Source organism: Gallinula chloropus, assembly GCF_964237585.1.
Source record: "Gallinula chloropus genome assembly, chromosome: 9".
NCBI classification, from domain to species: Eukaryota; Metazoa; Chordata; class Aves; order Gruiformes; family Rallidae; genus Gallinula; species Gallinula chloropus.
The window spans coordinates 8,531,215-8,551,052 of record NC_140094.1 but is presented as its reverse complement, the minus strand read 5'-3'; the positions used below and the strand labels follow the sequence as shown (position 1 = coordinate 8,551,052).

Genomic DNA, 19,838 nt, shown 5'->3' with positions numbered 1-19,838 from the left:
TTTTGTTTAAACAGATATTGATGAATGTCAAGAACTGCCTGGACTTTGCCAAGGAGGAAAATGTATTAATACATTTGGTAGCTTCCAGTGTCAGTGTCCATCAGGGTACTATTTGAATGAAGACACTCGAGTGTGCGATGGTATGTAGCCTTCACTTAACTAGTCAAACAGACCTAAACCATCCAAACAATCTGCTTCAGCATCATTAGTTACTGAGATGGGCACACCACAGGAAACAACTTTGGTTCTTGTCCAGATCTGGGAATCCAGAATGGAGGAGATCCTCAAACACGGTTTTTGTACGTTGCTATCTCCAAGTTGCCTATACGTATCAGTGTTCCAGTGTTTTCATCACAGCCAGGCTTTTCATGGTCACCTGTGCCACCACTTCTCTATGTGGGCTTTGCTCCATCACAATCTTGCTCAGAACCCCTTTAGCTCTCTGCCACCAGTACCTTCCTACCTCAGGTGTTACTGAGACTGTTTTTTTCTGGAAAGTACAATGAGAAAGCTTTTGTGGCCACTCACTGCCTTTTTGTTCTCTTCTAGATGTGAATGAATGTGATACACCAGGCATTTGTGGACCTGGCACATGTTACAATACTGTTGGGAACTACACCTGCATCTGTCCTCCTGATTACATGCAAGTCAACGGAGGAAACAACTGCATGGGTATTGATTGCTGTTTTTTTTAAGCTTTATCTTAGTGCTTCAGGCCAGGGCTTTACCAGGCACAAATCAGAACTACTTCTCTGAATTTAGCTATACAAGAATTAATTAAATGAAAGATCGAGCTTCTTTCATTAATTTTATTAAATAAAGCAAGGCAGATCTCTTCTAATACAGATCTTTCAGTACTTCACCAGAATTTCACCATTGATTTTATACTTTGTGTCCATTCCTTCCAAGTTTTACTTCAGCTTGAAAGGCTTCTGCATGTGAAGTGCTAGAAAAATTACTCAGGCTTCACAGAACTATGTCACAAGCTGTGTACAGTTCTTAGGGGGAACCATAAACAGGCTCATGCTTTTTGGTATTTGGCAAGAGGCCAGTATATTGTAACCTTTGATGAGACCATACAGTTACGGCTATGTGTTGGTTGTTCTTGATAATTTGTATTGCAAACTCTTTTTCATACTTTGAGTAATCTTCTAGGGGCAGGTTGTCTGTAGTGTTACACAGTGCTGCAGCATCTGCTTGGCAGAGTTCTAAAAAAATGCATATTTGAACTTCCATAAGAGTTGTTAATGCACTGGCCTGGGTTTTTCTTTATTTTCACAGATATGAGAAGAAGTCTTTGTTACAGAAATTACTATGCTGACAATCAAACCTGTGATGGTGAGCTGCTCTTTAATATGACCAAGAAAATGTGCTGCTGTTCCTACAACATTGGACGTGCGTGGAATAAGCCTTGTGAACAGTGTCCTATTCCCAGCACTGGTATGTTTTTGCATTGTAAAGTTATTTGAAAGCCTTGGTAACATGATAATTACTATTAGTGGATGTAACATTGTTAGAGATGCTACCTCTTTGCTCTTGTGTGTCTAAAATGAAGAGATTAATTACTGTTTTGACCTGGAGGTGATCAGCCCTTGTCACAGTGAAAGCATATGTGAAGTGGCTTCTGTTCATGCTCCTGGATCATGCCTCCTTTGTGACAGTATCCCTGTATGGGAAACTTAATGCTCTGTATTGGTTAACCTGTCTCTTTGGAAATGCTTGTTGATCCAGTGTTGAGGGTTTATTGGCATTGCTTCAACAAATATGGTGTGTGCTGTGCAGCACCTCAACAGCTAGTTGCCATAAAGGTCCTTTGTGGTAGTCATGGGTTTACAGAGGTACTTTGGTCTCCCCTGAGAATGATCTGTGTCAAGCAGCTAAATTTTAGATGTAGGAGCTTCTGGGCTAACTGTATGGGTGTACAGGAGTGAAGGACATCCCACTCTGGCTTGAGATGGTTTGCTTCCAGAACAAACTTCCTGGACACTTACTTGAGTAATTTGGATGTACAGTTCAGATTTTTAAAAGTCAGATCTGGATTTATATACAAAATCTCTAATGCACAGAGATAAGCATATGCAAAGTAAAATCAGCACGTGATCCCAAGATCTCTATATGTTTTTATTAGCTAATTTCAGTGGCCTTTGAATGAGAACCCAAGTGCATACTAAGCACTGACATGGTGAGCCTCAGGGAAGGGTCTGCATACCTCTGTGTGCCCCGCAGGTGCAGAAAGAGTAGGAGAATTTTCTTGGGCAAAAGATGTAATGAATTTTTGACTTCTGATTAATGCCAAATACTGTAATCGCTGCTTTATTTTCTTGTTGCAGATGAATTCTCTACACTCTGTGGAAGTCAAAGGCCTGGCTTCTTCATTGACATCTATACAGGATTACCAGTTGGTGAGTTGTAATTTCTGTTTTGAACTAGATTCCATGCTCCCTCTGCCCGGGGAAGAGGAGAGGCTTGTCTTCCCAATTATTTTTTTCATGGGAGAAATAACAATTAAAGAGAGTAGTGAAGTTCAATCCTCAGTTTAAGTCTGAGCCTGCAAACTTTCTGCCTAGCTCCTCCTAGCTGGCAACAATGATAATTGCTGCTTGTAATCAAGGCAACATAAAGCTCCAAAGAAACTGTAATCAGGCCTTACATGAACGAGGCACAGATACTGACAATAAGAGGTCTGGGAGTAAGGCCAACCAGCATTTGGTCTGAGAGGAATTCGGAGTCTTTCCTTCAAACTAAAGCAGAGATTTAATCTGACATTTCACGTCAGTCCCCCTGTGTATTGGTTTTACACAAAAATCCTTTTTTTCTGCACAGCTGGAATATTTCTCACATGTGTTATTGTGTGTAACATTTGAATCGTGAGTAACAAATTGCAAAACAAAAAGAGGGAAAGAATGAGGATTTCTAAGACAAGGAGTTGAATAAATCCCTAATGGGACTCCCTTTTGTTTTTATCCACACAAAAATGCAAATAAGAAGCAGAAAACATGCCCTCTAGCAAACAGAGGCAGCATATAAGCAGTAATCAGGTGCTTTAGTGTTAAGCTGTTGCTGCAGTGATGCATTGTTCAGCTAGTTAGATAAAAATATTTCTAGTAAAATGGCCTGTAAATTTTAAAGGAGTTACAGAAATGTATGGCATTTATTATTTACCAGGTCATTTCTTAGAAGCAAAGGTTCCCATTGTTAGCATTAGCCCTAATTGTTGCTGAGTCTACTCGAGGTAATTGGGCCATTCATCAGCATCAGCAGGGAGACTCTGGGTCGTGCTAACATGCATAGGTGAAAGCTGCATCTGTAGCAGTTGATGAGTGTGCCAGGACTGTTGCTGTCTGATCTGTCTGCTCTGCCATGTCATAGAGCAATGCACATTCAGAAGCCAAGAGAAACAGAAGGGACATTCCACAGGGCCACCAGTATATCCCAGTGCATTTAGCATGGTGGTGAGATTGATGCACGCACAGCTCTCCCAGCTGCTTTGAGATCTTGGGAGGTCTTGATAAGTTGTAGTACTCAACCTGATGCTTTTGCACAGAGGTTGCTCATGTCCCTTACATCTGTAGGCACAGGGCATGGGAACAAGTCCCCACTCTGCAGGGACAGTGCTCTCTGGACCCTGTAATATTTGGTTACAGTCCTTACGTGATGTCTTCTGTTTGGATTGAAGTTCTATATATTTACTCTAGGTGGTTGTGTCAGAGGCAGTAGTTCTACTCATCCTTTATATAATGAGCAGACTTGGAATTACAGAATAGAATGTAGGAAAAGGAGACACTGTTCCAGCAACAAAATAATAGCAATAATAAAAAAAAATCTGATGAAAACTAACATTAGCTGACAATTTTCCACCGTATCCTGTGTCTGGTACACATTAGTGCAGGTGGCAATTTTTGCTAAAGGGGGAAGCTTTGGAGGAATCTCTGAACTCTTCCATGTTGTCAGAATGTTAAAGATGTATAACGTGAGGACCCAATAGGCAAGACATAATTGTAATACCAGCTGAGTTTTTTGCTGCCAAGATCCATTACTTAACCCAGGTGTAATAGAGCATTGGCAAACCCTGGCTGCCTGGCTTAATCAATCTAATTAATAGCACATTGGCAGCGCTTCAGATGTTACCTGGCATTGGCTCTTTGTTACATAAAAACATGAATGTCTTTTCAGATTAACAAGGGCAAAACAGTGCAAAACTGATTCTGACAAGTGTTTGCATTCAGTTATGCCTTCCTGTATTAAACCAAAGACTCTGTATTACATCAGTTCTCTCTGGTACTGTAACACTGGAGGATGAGGAGGTTCATCAGGGCTGTGGCTGGGAGGCATGAGGAAGGACATGTGCTACCCTCTGCATTCCTGTGTGGCAAGATATGTCTTGGCTGCGGTGAAGAGTCAGAACCTGAGGAAATAGGAACTATCTGCATTTCCACAGTTTGGAATGACTCACTGTCTGTTGCAGTTAGGAACATTCTGATGCTCACATAATTCTCTTAAGGATAAATGTACAAGGGCATACTCTGTAGCAAAAGATTTCATAAAGTGCTGTTTACAAGTGTTAAAACCAAATTATTCTTGCAGATATTGATGAATGCAGAGAGATTCCTGGAGTGTGTGAAAATGGAATATGTATAAACATGGTTGGAAGCTTCCGATGCGAGTGTCCTGTGGGTTTCTTCTACAATGACAAGCTACTGATCTGTGAAGGTAGAGTGCTGATCTCATTCAGAGAACTGGGATTTAACCAGCTGGCAATTGAGAGCCTGGCAAATCTGATACACTTTCAAGTCATCCTTAATGAGGAGAAAATACTGCTATCAGTGTAATACATCTATATTAGTGAAGACACTTTGAATTCTTTTGCATAGCAAATACCAGATTTTCCATCAGATGTCTCAGGTCTTGAAAGGGGCATGAGTCAACAGTCATGGGAACAAACATTGTTTTTTGAATTTGACAGAAAAGCCATGAAAAGAGTAGTACTCTTCAGTCACTAGCAATTATTTTTTTTTCAATGCCAAGATATTTTTTCTAATGCAACAAAGACTTCTGTAAATAATATCAATGCATTAGATTTTTTTCCAATTTAAACATTTCCTAAAATTATATTGATCAGTTTAATGGAGAAACTGAAGACAGCAGTATGAATTAAATAGGAATGAATTTTGTAAGTGGAGCAGGTGGGTTTGAGATCGTTTCAGGGAGATACCCAGATACAGGAATTTCTGAAAAAATAAATATAGTGATGACAGGAGACGTGTGGTCACATTTAGGTAATGTAGCACCCTTCACACTGAAAGCAAAGTGGGTTTGACATCTTTGTAGTACCAGCTTTCCGTAACAATAAAATTCCCTTTTTGTATTGATAGATATTGATGAATGCCAAAATGGACCAGTGTGCCAGCAAAATGCAGAATGTGTCAACACAGCTGGTAGCTACCGTTGTGACTGTAAACCCGGCTACAGGTTCACATCGACTGGCCGCTGCACCGGTGAGTACTTCTGGCTTGTTGGTGTGAGGGTCTGCAACTAGTGGTAGATTTTAAGTCTGAATGCTTCAGAAAGATCATATGTCAGGAGATTATCTGGGCTGCTCAAACCCTCCTCTAAAGCCTTTTAGGCATCATGTATGCTTCTGGTAATTCCCAGAAGACTAATGGGCCCAACTCAAAGAGGCATTAATGAGAGTTAATCACCTGAGTAGGTGTTTGTCCCCCATTTTATCCTGCAAACATTTTTTTTTCTACCCCATGTTGTGTCTAGGGAGGGAAGACCAATTGATTCAACTACCTATTGAGTATTTTTTGACTCTGAAAATTTAGTTGTGGTCCTGATAAAGACCACCTCCTGCATAAACCCTTTGGTTTTCATTATAATTTCCTACATGTGGTTTAGAAATGTAATTGCCACTTGTATTTTTACAAATAAATCACTGCATCCTGGGGTCTCTGCTGATAAGGTGTACTTATCTGCTAGGCCATATGCAATAACTGAGTTATAAAGCTTATTGTTAAACTTCCTAACTTTTCTGTGGACTTAAACAGGCTGTTGAACATTATTTTTAAATACTCACTGAATGGGACTACAGTTCTCTAATCTATTTGGTCTTTCTTCTAATATCGTGGTCCAGAGAGGCATTCATGTTATCTTGATTACTTGAATAATTGCAGAGATTTTAAAGACTGCTGTAAGCCAAGAAGCTGTAAATATATACATTTCTGAACAAAATAATAATTCCAAAGGAAACTGGTAACATTTTCCTTGAGTTTTTGCTTCCGAGTACGTGAGTTTTAGGAAGTGTACTTATCCCTGCAGGGCAGATTTTCATTGTTTAATATGACCCTTGAGGGAAAAGGGTGTAGGGGCAACCAGAACACTACTATGAGAACTAAAACTTTGTTTTGTTAAGCTATGCAGTGGCACATGTAAATACTCAATATGTTCCTAATGTAATTGTTATCGTTATGCATTTGTTACAGCAGTACAGGAAGAGCCAAGGAAGGGTCTCATATGGGTTTACAATACCCAACATGAATTGGCACAAACAGTAATACTTCCCTGTATTTTGCTCTTATTTTATATTTAATGAAAATAAAGTTACACAATTAGAGTCAAAATAAAAGTGGCTGATCAAGTACTTGAACCAGCAAAAGAAGGAAATTCCCAATCTCTCTGCTGAGGGCAGAGTGCTAAGCACCTTGCAGTATTGGATCAGTCATGCTACTGCATGGAAAATGATCACACCCCAATATTTTATGTGCTATTGAATCAAAACTGATGTATCACAGCCGCTAGTACTTTTAGTGCTACATATATCTTACTATCAAAATAGCATTCTTCTGGTGCTATCTATTGTAGTGTAAGAAATAATTTTTCATATAAACTGTTTTGGCACTTCAGACAATTCTGACTCCCAATTTTTTAAAAGTTACAATGTTTTCTGTTTCCTTCAAAGGAAGTGACTTTTGTCCAGGACATTAATTCCCTATTCGTTTGCCCACAGACAACCAAAGAGAGTAATGGTTTTTCTTTCGACTTTCCTCTCCTGAGCTGAGAAAGTTAGTTCTTACAGCCACATGTTACTCAGCACTGGTTTCCTCTCTGCCTCCTTTAGACTCTAATTAGCAGCAGTATCAGGAATAGCACTGGTCCTCAGTGAACACCCATCCAAAGTGACTAGTAGCCTCAGTTGGTGCACAGTAATCCTGGGGCTTAGGCTGTTGGGATTGTCTATGTGCTGAGTGTAGAGATGAGGTAGGAAAACAAGATTTAGTACACAAAGTTCTTTGCAGTTAGGAACAACTTGACTCTTAGTTTTGCAGTGAACTGGGGATGATTTGGTGAGAAACTGCATCTGCTTTCCTTAGATTGCATGTAAAACAAAAGTACTGAACACTAAAGTCTAATGAATTCTAATACAAACATGTCAGCACCTCAGTTCTTGTATGTTGGAGCTGCACCCAACAAAATGCCACAAAGCATACAGTATCAAAACTAGCGCTTGTTGGTGATGAGGTCAACAGAAAGACATCATTTGATTCTGATGTTTCTGATTTGTTTGCTGTGTTGGACAGGAAATATTTTGTTCCTTGACATTATGGTTCATTTACTATTGATAAAATCCTGGATTCTGCCTGAAAGCATTTGTAACAAGTAGCAGGAAGCACTCAGCTGTTGAGCTAGTGTAATAGATGCTCTGCTGTTGTTAGATAGCATATCACATGCTGGTAGGATCGCTTTCCTCATCTTTCTCTGCAGAATTATGCTGCTGTTTGCTGCCAATGGCAAAATATTTTCTGACTCCATATAGGAGTAGCTCTTCTTGGCTGTTTGACCTTTGGTTTGTAGGATCATCACACTGCATGAAGCATGGATGCTGCAACACGTATATAAACATGAACCTATTTTATGCCTGCACAATAAGTAGAGAAATCTACAATGCATTTTATCTGTGTGTAAGCTTAATGAGATGTGGGATTCATCTCCCTTTCTGCTTTGTGTGAATTCTACAAGTTAAGCAATTTGTGCTATAATCAAATGTACCTAAAAGCAAGTAGATCCATTTATGAGAAGGATGCGAACTGTGATTTATATGTACCTTTCAATCTCCTGCATAGTCAATGTAGAGCACTTGGAAATCTCCCCATACAATTTCATGTCATTAATTCTGCCATGGCAATATGCTTTCCTCAAGCAACAGTTTGTGTTTGCTAATATAATTTTTATGCTAAATTTCTCTCAGCTCCACAAGCGGTGGAAAAGGTAATTCACAAGCAAATAGGCACTTTTCTGAGATTGACTTAGTAATGCTTTTGTGATTTAAATTACTATTTTAAATTAGGGCCATGCGCTAGATTTTAACTATCATAATTGCTGCTAATGAGTCTTTCCAGCTCTGTAGCTTAGAGGCCTCAGCTTATATTGTGCCGCTTTGTTTTCAGATCGGAATGAATGTCAAGAAATTCCCAATATCTGCAGCCATGGGCAGTGTATCGACACTGTGGGAAGTTTCTACTGCATTTGTCACAATGGATTCAAGACCAACGATGACAGAACAATGTGTATAGGCAAGTATATCTTACTATGCTGTACTTGGGCTTCCATTAAGGTAGTTATTTATGACACCTCTGTGTCATAAGGAGTTGCATTACAAGAACTGTGATTGAGCCATGTGCCACCAGCCAAAGGTACAAAAATACCATAGCTGGCAATTAGAAAGCTAATAATGAATGAAGAACACCTCATTACATTAGGGTGAACCTTTAAAATACGTATCCTGTCTAATGAACTGCTAATGCTTTCCTTTTTCAGGGAATTATTCCATTCTTAGAATTTTCTTAAGCATTTTGTGTCGTTTATTCCTTTAGGCAAGGAATTTAATAGATGAATATTGCAATGCAGCAATCCTATACAGCGTACTTTTCCTTTCTGTTACACTGATTAAGATTTCTTGCCAGAAGAATACACTTTTCAGAAACAGAATTGTCTTCATGAGGAAGAAAATTCTGTGTTTAACCTGTTTGCAACTGTTAGTGTCTGTTATCTGAGCAGCGTCTGTTGTCTGAGAAAGATGAGGAGATTTCAGAATGCTTATGCTTAAAGATAGCTTAGAATTCCTTTGGGAAGGTTGAGAGAGGACCCACAGTAAGTGTATGTTGGACCCTTGGTTATTGTTGTAGATGTTGATATCAAGTGTATAGCCTCTGTAAAGTCATCTTTTTGGGCGATCCAAAAGTCCTCTTCCCTTCGATTGACTTTGTTGACAGTGGATTATTTATCTTGCCTGTGGGATAGCTACAGGCTTTCCTTTCCCTGTCAGTGATTACAATTTTTTCTGCTTGTTTTTTCTCCTTTGTAGATATTAACGAGTGTGAGAGAGATGCCTGTGGCAATGGAACCTGCAGAAACACCATTGGCTCTTTCAACTGCCGCTGCAATTTGGGGTTCATCCTCTCACACAACAATGACTGCATAGGTAAGGAGTGCTGAGACCAGTACACGTTTCTAAGACTTTCCACTCCTAATGAAAGTATCATTAGTACCATCTTCTGTATTGAGTTAGGATCACACCTTGCATGCTCTATGTGATTATAGACAACACGATTTCTTTGATCTGAAAAGACCTCTTTGATTATGCACTCATCACTTTTCTATAGCCACTTAAATATTTGCATGTGATATGTGCCAGTTCTTTGCTACTTTTGCTCTGACAGTTTTATTACATGGACTGATATTGATATTTTTCCCTCACTTGCTTTTGAAATGGGTTTTTTTTTTGTATTGTCAGCTACTGTGCAGATATAGTGGAAACAGAAACCTCACCCAATTTCACTTGTTATATATCTTTGAATGTTATTTTTCTTAGATGTGGACGAGTGTGCAAGTGGAAATGGAATGCTCTGCAGGAATGGTCAGTGTGTGAACACCATCGGGTCCTTCCAGTGTCTTTGCAATGATGGCTACGAGGTGGCTCTGGATGGAAGGACTTGTGTTGGTGAGTGCTTTCTTTTAGTGTAGAAAAGAAGTGCAGCAAACCTTGAGGAGGTATTCTTAGTAAACAAGTAAAAGCGATCAGAAAGACCTATCACATTGTCATCATTGTACCTAGCAGAAGAAAACAATGACAAGAGGATGAGAAGAGGACTCCTGCTCCTGGGAAGTTCCACCATCTGTTTGATGGAATCAGAGTTAAAGCAGCCTCAGCCACAGATCTACTGATACAACAGCAATTATCTCACTTAAATTGTATTTCTTTTCTTTTAGATGTCAATGAGTGTGCGCTAGAGCCTGGAAAATGCTCACCAGGAACATGTCAGAACTTGGATGGGTCGTTCAGGTGCATCTGTCCTCCTGGATATGTCCTGCAGAATGACAAATGTGAAGGTCTGTATAGATCAATCCCCCTTCTGTCCCGTTTTCTAACTACTCACTGTTGTTACTTCTATCCTCTGCACCTAAATGTGAGTAATGTTTAGTCTTCTGTGGCAATGTGCAGTTCTGAGTGATAACCACTGGTGACACACTCAGTTTCATCATTTGCTGTTTAAACCAGAACTACCTGGTCTGATCCCAAGAAAAAAATTTATCCCAGGCTGTTTGGTTGATAGTACATTGCTGAGGTTTGCCCACTGCATGAGCATTTGAAAACTAACCCTAGATTTTGCACCTAGGTTTCTTGTTCCTCTTTCTGTCTGTTCATTTTTGTTTGACCTTTTTGTTTTTCAAATCTATTTGATATCAGTGATGATGTAAGGTTACGTTTTATGTAGTACAGCTGCCAATGTAGAGATTTTTATTTCTCATCTCTTTAATTATTCTTACAGACATTGATGAATGTGTGGAACAGCCAGAAATTTGTGCCCTGGGCACTTGCAGCAACACTCCAGGCAGTTTCAAATGTCTGTGTCCAGAAGGCTTTGTGTTGTCTTCCACGGGAAGGAGATGCCAAGGTAAGTTCATTCCTATTTTCTGGCACTTTAAAATTTGTTTGCAGTTTTATAAAAGCCTTATTATCTGCCTGTTTCTAATATATTGAGAAGACTGGACTCAGTATTTTTCACAAGGAAAACAGGATAATTCTGTAGTTGGGTCCAGGTTCTGTCTTTCCCTAACAGCTGTTTGTCATTAAAGAGAACATTACAATGAAAGAGGTGAAGATAATGTTAAATGCACCAGGTTAAGTGAGGAAATTATGTTGCTCTGCAGCCCTTACTTGCATGCCTGGAATAAAGAAACGTTGAGGCTACCTGGATTCTGTATAGACTGTGACATATCTGACATGGGGATGGAGCATGCACACAGGCAGGAGACTACTGCAATGCACTGCTAAAGGCAGCATTTCCAGGAATAAGGCTGTTCTTAGCACTTATCAAATTCTCCATAACACTTGCTATTCCTCTCCACAGATGTGTGGGTGGAAAACAGATTGATGGAAAAAATTTGTTAATAGTTTTGTGCAGACAATAAGTACCTATCTGCTTAGAGAAGTCCAGAGCTTTTTTTTTTGGCTTCTAGATCACATGTGTGCACAGTTCAGGGCATAAACGTGCAGAGATCGGATGTGAAAAGCTGAAGGTCTAGTAATGAAAAGCCACAGGTTAGTTTATTTTGTGGATAAGGAACAAGCATGGCAAATTAGGGAGTGAGTTATTTTAGAGACTTTGGAAATTATTAAATAGATACATCATTAAATGTCCTATACACAGCATGCACAGTGGGAACCACTGATGAGTAAGACCTTTATAAGGACCTCTGTAGCTGTGCTTGGCACAGAACAGTGATGCTTGTTGACACCATAGTGAGTTCTTCACTTCACAGTGGGCTAAATGAAACTGTGGTTTTGGTAAAAATGAATCCAACCTGCAATAAACATTCATCCAAGTCTCCAAACCACCATGCAGTTTGGCACAGTTACTTTGCTCAGCATCAAGAAAGCAACACTGCTGTTTTAACTGTACTTTTGTGGATTATATAAATGAGATTTTTTTCAGTCCAAGGGTATTGTTCCCTTCAGGTAATGAAAGAAAATTAAACAAAAACCCCAAAAAACCAAAACAAGAAACAAAGTCAGAAAAGTTAGTGCAGCCTCATCTTCTCTTTTATGAAAACAGAGCACTGTTGCATACAGTATCAGCGGGAAATGCACACTTTAGTATGAACTTTTAAGTGTGCTTCTCCCTATCCCCTGAGGAAGGCTGTTTTTTCTTCCAAGTATTTCAGGCCAAACAAAGTTTTGTTTAAAACTTCCCATTACCTAGGACTTTTGTAAAATCTGGACATTGCCCAGCATTGATGCTGCAGCCGGAAAACTGGATGAGCAGCTGCTTCCACAACTGCCCTGTTGCTGTCGCCCTGCCAATGCAGGGAGCTGCCAGCTCGCTGCCTGCTGGATGCTTGTGGTCTGTGATCTCAGCTCTGCTCCAGCATTCTGGTTACCCTGCTTAAGGGAGTAAAATGTAGTGCCATTGAGCCAGTTTTTGTTGCATGTACCTCAGGGAAGAACAAGGGAGAAAAGTGCCTTTCATTTTAACAATGCACAGTATTATCATTGCAAGTTCATTAAAATCTTGATTCAAGTGATAGTTACTAATATGGAACATAAATAAATTAAGCCAATATTCAGTTTTTACAAAGAGGAGTGAGGGTAAGAAGGGAGTACAGCCTTCTGTCTCTGCTGGACAAAAGAGAAACCCCCCTCCTTTTCCATGACTGAAGTAGGACATGCAATCCTGTAGCTTTTCTTTACTGCAGTAGAGAGCTCCCCTCCCTCTTCAGATCTTACCCAGTCAGATACAGTAACAGTCCTTGATAGACTAAGGTGGAAATTGGGTGCTTTGTTGGGGGTGACTTCCTGCAGTTTTGCAATGAACACCTTTAAGGGAAAACTCTGCCAGAGGAATCCTGGCTGCTCATAACAAGTTTTTCTCTCTGCAGATCTGAGAGTAAGCTACTGCTTTACCAAATTTGAAGATGGAAAATGTTCTGTGCCGAAGTCTCGAAACCACTCCAAACAAGAATGTTGCTGTGCCTTGAAGGGACAGGGATGGGGAGATCCCTGTGAGCTCTGCCCAGAGGAAGCAGATGGTACGTTACTGGCTAGGTTAACTTACTGTCATGATAACCTCTCAGGGCTGAGAGAAAATTGGGATTCTTATAGGAAGGAACTGGGAAAAATATTTTTCTAGCTGTGTTTGACCCTAACAGTTGTTATTGCTCTGTGTAAAGTAGATGCTATTCCAGGTCCAAAAAAACATATTCTTTCCATAGTCCTGTCTCAGGCATATTCCTTGTTTGCTTATAGGTTCGTTGGTGTGAGTAAGTGCTGCGTATTTTGCAGGAGGTATCACATACTGAAATCAGAAAGTAGTAGGTAGGTAGTAGTAGGTCCTTGATAGGCTCTGAGTAGAGATACCTGCAAGACATATGTGGAATTAATCTGATTGTAAGTAAGTATACGAAGGGACACCATAAACATCAAGTCTAGTTTAAAACAAAATACCCAGCTGAACTAGATCCATGTCTGAATTACCCTGTCACATTTTGTGATTACATTTTGTTATTAAAAAAATCTAAATGTGCAGTCTTATCAATATGAATGACTTGCAAAAATAGCAGGGAATGACAAAACAGTGGCCTTGATGAAGGAAAGCTTCCCTGGACTCACTGCTAAAGTAACACTTTCCTTTGTTAGCATCCTTTGTAAGATTGAGTAACTAGGCATGAAGCAAGTCAACAGGCCTTTGTACCATCATGGTGCAATTTGCAGAAGAGACTTTAATTCATGCTGACAGTGTGGTTAACAGCATTACTGGCTTCAGCAATACATTAATACAGTTCATTTCATTAATAATTCATGTAGATGTTTTGCAGACAATCCTCACAAAAGCCAAGGGGAGAAAAGAGAATCAGATGTGCCAGTTGCAATATTCCTCCTAGGCTTGTTGCCTGTGCATGTTTCGTTCCATTGCCCTGGAGCATTTGAACCTAAGTCAGTGGGACAGGCATGATATACATTGCAACATTTCCTCAAAGTGTCAGCACTTACATTTTTCACAGTCCAAACTGTTCTCAAAGGATGATATTAAGGCGATTTTTCTCATCTTTTTTAAAAGAAATAGCTTTCAGATACCTCTCAGAGATTCGCAGCGTGCCACACACTATTGTTTTCAGTCCAGGTGTGCATCTACATTTGGTGCTATTGTGTTCAACCTCAGCAAAGATCAGCTAACGTATTTCACCTAAAGAAAACATAACCCTTGTTATGTCTGTGATTGTGTTGTACTGCTGCACTGTAAACCGCTTTGTAGGCTACTGAATTTTCCAAAGAAAAAGTTAAATGCTGTCGAGGGTTCTGTGATGTTCTGAGCATGGTAAGTAGAGGATATGCTCAGCAGCATCTTGAGATGGTTTGAATTACAGCCCTGTGTCCACCTGTCTACAGGAGGAATGTAAAGCGACTATATGGTTCTGGATCTGAATCTGAGGGGTTTTTAATTTTTAATTTTTTTTTTACAGAGGCATTCAGGCAGATTTGTCCATTTGGAATTGGCATCCTTGTTGGACCTGGTGATGCAAGGCTAGGTAAGTACCTAAACTGCATGACATGCATCAGTATGCTACCCTCAAGTCACCCTTTCAAATGAGAATAACACCTCTACAGCTATTTCCAAAAGCCATGAAGTGTGGAAACTTCAATACTTTTTTCCCCAATTATTTATACTGATTTTAAATTCAAACTTTAATATTTCCTATCAGAAACTAAACTTCTTTTAGAGTAGCATATTTGGCTTTTTAATTTACACTGAGCAGACTTGCTAGGAAACTTATGTAAGACCTAGAGAATGGATCACATAGCATACCTGTCTTTTCTTATACAACATATGTAGCCTGTTTACAGTAAATGGTTTTAATCCTCCAGAAGTGCAAACCACAGTTTCCCAGATTCCTTCAGTACATTCTGTTCCCTCCCAAGACAAACAGTACTTCAGCCTTATTGGCAAAGGTTTTCATTTAAGGAGAGCTGGATGACTACTGCTTTTCATATCTACTCCTCTCCCTTTTAGCCCCAGTTGGAGAGTTTTTTTAATCTGACATTTAAAATCAGTTTTTCTGCATTCTGAAAGCTGGCCTGCAAGACAGATTTTATGCCCACATCCTAATATATTGAAATTCAAATATGAGTATTTTTTTGTGATCTCAGGAATATATCTCACCAGACCAACAGTTACTCTTTGAGAGAAGTCTAAAAGCATGTGAAGTCAGTTGCACTTACTGTATTATTTGTATTTCTTGTTAAGATGTGGATGAGTGCCTTGATCCAGATAACTGTAAATTTGGGCAGTGTATCAACACAGATGGGTCTTTCCGCTGTGAATGTCCCTATGGTTACATCCTACAAGGAGCTCAATGTGTGGGTAAGTATAGCTGTTTCATCTTACATTTTAGCAAGCCTCCTGAATTGCAAAGTATGGCATTAAGGAGTGGTGGGGTTATAGTATTCTAATTTTGTGGAGTCTTCATCCATGCTGGTGCTTAAAACCTGGAGGGCAGTGCCTGAACAATCTGCTCCAAGTTGGTCCTGCACTGGGTGAGTGTTTAGCCCAGATAACCTCTTCCCGAATTATGTTAGGACTCTGACCCTAATTCAATAACTTAAGTGAGTTCTTGTGGTTTTGTGGTTTTGTATTTGTAGTTGTACATCAACAACAGAAATTTTATACCTCTTTGGTTGAGTATAACAGTGTATTCTTGCCTTGATTTAACTACTTGCAGATACTGATGAATGTGCTGTTGGAAACCCGTGTGGAAATGGAACTTGCAGGAATGTGGTGGGAGGTTTTGAATGCACCTGTGTGGAGGGATTTGAACCTGGACCGATGATGACCTGTGAAGGTGAGACTCCCATGTGGTAAGGACTGTCATTGTAGTTGTGTGCTGAAATAGCTTCCTAGAGTGAAGCAGCTTAAAAAGAAAAATATGGACATTTGGAACAGTACATCTTTATCTGAAACAGAAAAATAAGTTTTGCCATCCTGTATGCACCTTAAGTTGTGGTGCCTTTTTCTAACTGGAGGTTGGATGAACAGGCTTTCAGGCAGTATCTGCTAAGGGACTGCCTGGAGAGAAGCATGTTGGGATACAGTCTCTCCAGAACAGTCCCTGTCTGTGTGTACAGATTTTGCTTACCTCCTAGATCACCCTTGAGTGAAGAGAGTCGCTGTGGACGATGAAAATAGAAAATGGGGTTGTTAGGGAAGAAATGGGGAACACAACAAAAAATATAAATAGAGTACAAGATAATTACCCTGGTATCCCTGTGCTGACTATTTTTCATGCTTTGGTTCCTCAATTCAAAAAATAAAAATTTGAAAATGTACAAGGAAGGGAGGAGTAGAGAAATAAGAGTCATGGAAGTGACACACAGAAAATTAGACTAGAATTTTTCAGTGTGAAAAATGTGTTTGAAGGGGTGCATGATTTAAGTTTGTAAAGCCACAAGTGGTAAAGGTACCAAAAATAGAGGGAACATGTTAGACAAACCAAAGCAAACATTTTTATATGCATAGTACGTACTTAAGTTGTGGAACTCTTTGCTGCAGATTATTAGTGAGGCCACAAGTATAAATTGACCCAGAAAGAGATTGTGCAAATTTATGTGGGAATCCATCAGTGGAAATTAAGCTTGATAGTTTGGTTGTGGCTTTTGGCTGTGGAAGTCCTTAAACTGAGAGGCTGTATCAGGGGAAAGATCTCTGCATACGTGGTATGGGGTTTTTTAAATACTCTTCTTGTCCTGTTACAACCAGAGAGGAGAATGTCCTAGGACATTCTGACACTCTCTTCTGACCTGACACAGCTGTTCTTAAATCATCTGCCACAATCTATTTGTTTGTGAGCCCATACAAAAGAATGCTTCTATTTTTGCATTAGCTTGCATTAGTTTTATATACAGTTCGAGCCTCATTCGCTTCCCCGTGGAATTTGGATGAAAGCTCAAGTTGCAGAGGAGAGTTAGCAGAGTGCATAAACATCATTGTAAAGCAGTAATTACTCAAGTAGCCCAGAGCGTATGTAAATGCACTTCGAACTAGTGTTTCTAGTAAGGATATTGTGTTATGGAATCGAGTGTACAAAGAAGCTGAATTAGTGCATCTAGAATTTAAAAATAACCACTCATAAAAATTGAGCCTAGAGGTAGAAAAGGTACAGTTTTAACTCAGATGGCATTTTGGCAGCACAGATCTGGAAATTATTTCCATTGGCTTCTTGCCGTTGAAGATATTGATACTTCAGGTAGCTGTGCAAACATCCTGGCATGTCTGGTGCCTCTCCTGTACAGAAATCCATAGTGAGTAGAACCACGGGTCCCCAACTGTTAGAATTCAGACCTCAGTAAAGTGGGATCTGTGGTATTGCCTGTACCTAAAACCTGTGCAACTCTAGTGTGCTGAGTTTTACAAAAGCTTGTTTTACTTCCCCTGTGGTCTTTGTCGTTCCAAATGCAGATGTCAACGAGTGCATTCAGAACCCTCTGCTCTGCGCTTTCCGCTGCGTGAACACTTTTGGATCCTACGAATGCAAGTGCCCCGCAGGGTACGTTCTGCGAGAGGACCGGAGAATGTGCAGAGGTAAAGCTCCTACCAGAGCCTCGCAGTTATGAGATAATGATTTCAAGTTCCTGCAGGGGTAGGGCTCTGACTCACCGCGCTGTTGGGCCAGAGTTTTAATCCCAGGAAGTAACTGAGTCAGAAAGAATTTGGGATGAAATTCGATGGTTTGCATTATGCAGTTGATTGTATTAGCCCTGTCCTGCCCGTAAACTTATACGTCTGCATAAAGTGAGGTCATATCAGATGATACCGTTTTGTCTTGCCCTGAAAATGGGCATTTGGGAGAAATCAGTTTGCTCTAGGCCTCGCCTATCGTATCAGTAGTTTAGCACAATAAAACTACATGTAGTTTGATTACCATAGAAATTCCAAAGCCCGAATTTACTATTGTGAATTTCCAGGATCATCTCTCTATATAACAAGTCTAAATCTTGTGTTTTAGATCAGAATGAGTGCGAAGAAGGAAATCACGACTGTGACTCAAAACAGATGGAGTGCAAAAACCTAATCGGCACCTATATGTGTATCTGTGGACCAGGTTATCAGCGCAGACCAGATGGGGAAGGCTGTATAGGTAAGTGACGCTGAAGTGTTGAAGCTCTTGAAACAGGCAGTTCCTCAGCAGAGCTGACAACTTCGGATTTGACAAAGTGTTAAGGAACTTGTAGGAAGAATTATGCAACTATCAGTGTAATGGATCTACCATTGCTATACACATTTGGCTTCACTGTTCAGGTGTGCACACAGCAATCTGGATGCAACTGTCTTCTCAGACAGGTTGTACTGCTGCTGAATTGCTCTGAGTGAAAAAAGCAGAGAATTGAGCCTGTTGCTGTAAGGCTGTTACTCCCTGTACTCTCTACCATGAATTGACAGTAGCTCTGAATTAGTTTTAAACTTTGGATGGCATTCAGAAATGCAGCTCTAACTACAAAAAAATTTGAAAACCAGTGAGGAATATATTGTAGAGAAAATGTAGTAACAAAACTTACAATATTGTGAGCTAGATGGTCGTGTTTCCTCTGAGAATTGAATAAAGTATACATTTTGTTTTAAAAAAATATAAATGTGCAAGTTTAACCAGACAGAATGCACAGCTTAAGAACTCCATACAAACTTCCCTACCTTGCATTAATCCACATAATGGACTTGATTTTTGTCCTATTATTTCAAAAACACAGATGAGAATGAATGTCAGACCAAACCTGGGATCTGCGAGAACGGCCGTTGTGTCAACACAGTGGGAAGTTACAGATGTGAATGCAATGAGGGATTCACTGTCAGTGACACCCAGAACGAATGCCTTGGTAAGTTCCACATTGAACTGTCACTTTGATAGCAGAAACTGGGCTTGAACTGAAACTTAGAAATGTATAGTGAGTAAATGTGCTTTTGAATTTGCATGCCTTAGGGAAGGGTCCTTTGTACGTAGGTGCCCTCCTGCAAGTTCATTCTTCCCAAGTTAACCATGTGTCTGCTTGAGTCAGTCTGGTTGGGCTGACTTGCTGTGAAAGCTGACTCTTTGGTTCAGTCAGCTGGGAATTATTCTGCCTTTTCTTTGGTCCTGATTTTCAGCCAGTCTCTTTTCACTGGGTTCAAACAGAAATATAGAAACATATTTTTAGAAGAGTAATGTAAGTTATCTTCCATCTTTTGCTTAATTTCCTGTCTTCTTTGTTTCCCTTAGACATCGTGCTCTCTTTCTTACTGCTGGTAGTCTTTCACTCTCAGTTCCACAGTCCCAGGGTGAAGTATGCCCTTTCTTTTATATTTCTGACTCAATTCCTAATATCTCATGACCCTCTGGAGGTCGTCACCATTAGGATTCTCTCTGATGCATAATTTGTCTTCCAGACAACAGGGAGGGCTACTGCTTCACTGAAGTCTTACAAAGTATGTGTCAAATCGGATCAAGCAACAGGAACTCTGTCACCAAGTCTGAATGCTGCTGTGATGGTGGCCGAGGCTGGGGGCAAAACTGCGAGGTCTGCCCCTTCCCAGGCACTGTGGCCTTCAAGAAGCTTTGCCCTCATGGCCGAGGATACATGTCTAATGGAGCAGGTACTGACTTTTCTATTAAAGGCCCTCTTATGCAATGTCAAATTCAGCAATAAATTGTAAGCTCTTTCTTTTTGCATATTTGAACACTGTGAAGCCCTAAATATTTTGGGTGGCAGTTGAAATTTTCTGAGATATTTCATGTTGAGAGAGCACAGTCTTTTGGGA

At 40.0% G+C, this 19,838-nt stretch overlaps 1 protein-coding gene across 2 annotated transcripts in view; it reads left to right on the top strand.

Moving 5' to 3' along the window:
• The window catches only part of FBN1 (fibrillin 1), a gene marked incomplete at its 5' end in the record, with an annotated part of 146,244 nt that overhangs the window by 114,785 nt on the left and 11,621 nt on the right, over nt 1-19,838 (top strand). For both annotated transcript variants that reach the window (XM_084267944.1, XM_084267945.1), the window contains 19 exons: nt 15-140; nt 550-672; nt 1,282-1,440; nt 2,331-2,402; nt 4,585-4,710; nt 5,373-5,495; nt 8,445-8,570; nt 9,362-9,478; nt 9,869-9,997; nt 10,267-10,386; nt 10,827-10,952; nt 12,937-13,086; nt 14,518-14,583; nt 15,300-15,416; nt 15,775-15,894; nt 17,508-17,630; nt 18,055-18,186; nt 18,794-18,919; nt 19,467-19,673. In XM_084267944.1, coding sequence (XP_084124070.1) covers nt 15-140; nt 550-672; nt 1,282-1,440; nt 2,331-2,402; nt 4,585-4,710; nt 5,373-5,495; nt 8,445-8,570; nt 9,362-9,478; nt 9,869-9,997; nt 10,267-10,386; nt 10,827-10,952; nt 12,937-13,086; nt 14,518-14,583; nt 15,300-15,416; nt 15,775-15,894; nt 17,508-17,630; nt 18,055-18,186; nt 18,794-18,919; nt 19,467-19,673 — 2,388 coding nt within the window. The remainder of the gene's footprint in view (nt 1-14; nt 141-549; nt 673-1,281; nt 1,441-2,330; nt 2,403-4,584; nt 4,711-5,372; nt 5,496-8,444; nt 8,571-9,361; nt 9,479-9,868; nt 9,998-10,266; nt 10,387-10,826; nt 10,953-12,936; nt 13,087-14,517; nt 14,584-15,299; nt 15,417-15,774; nt 15,895-17,507; nt 17,631-18,054; nt 18,187-18,793; nt 18,920-19,466; nt 19,674-19,838) is intronic.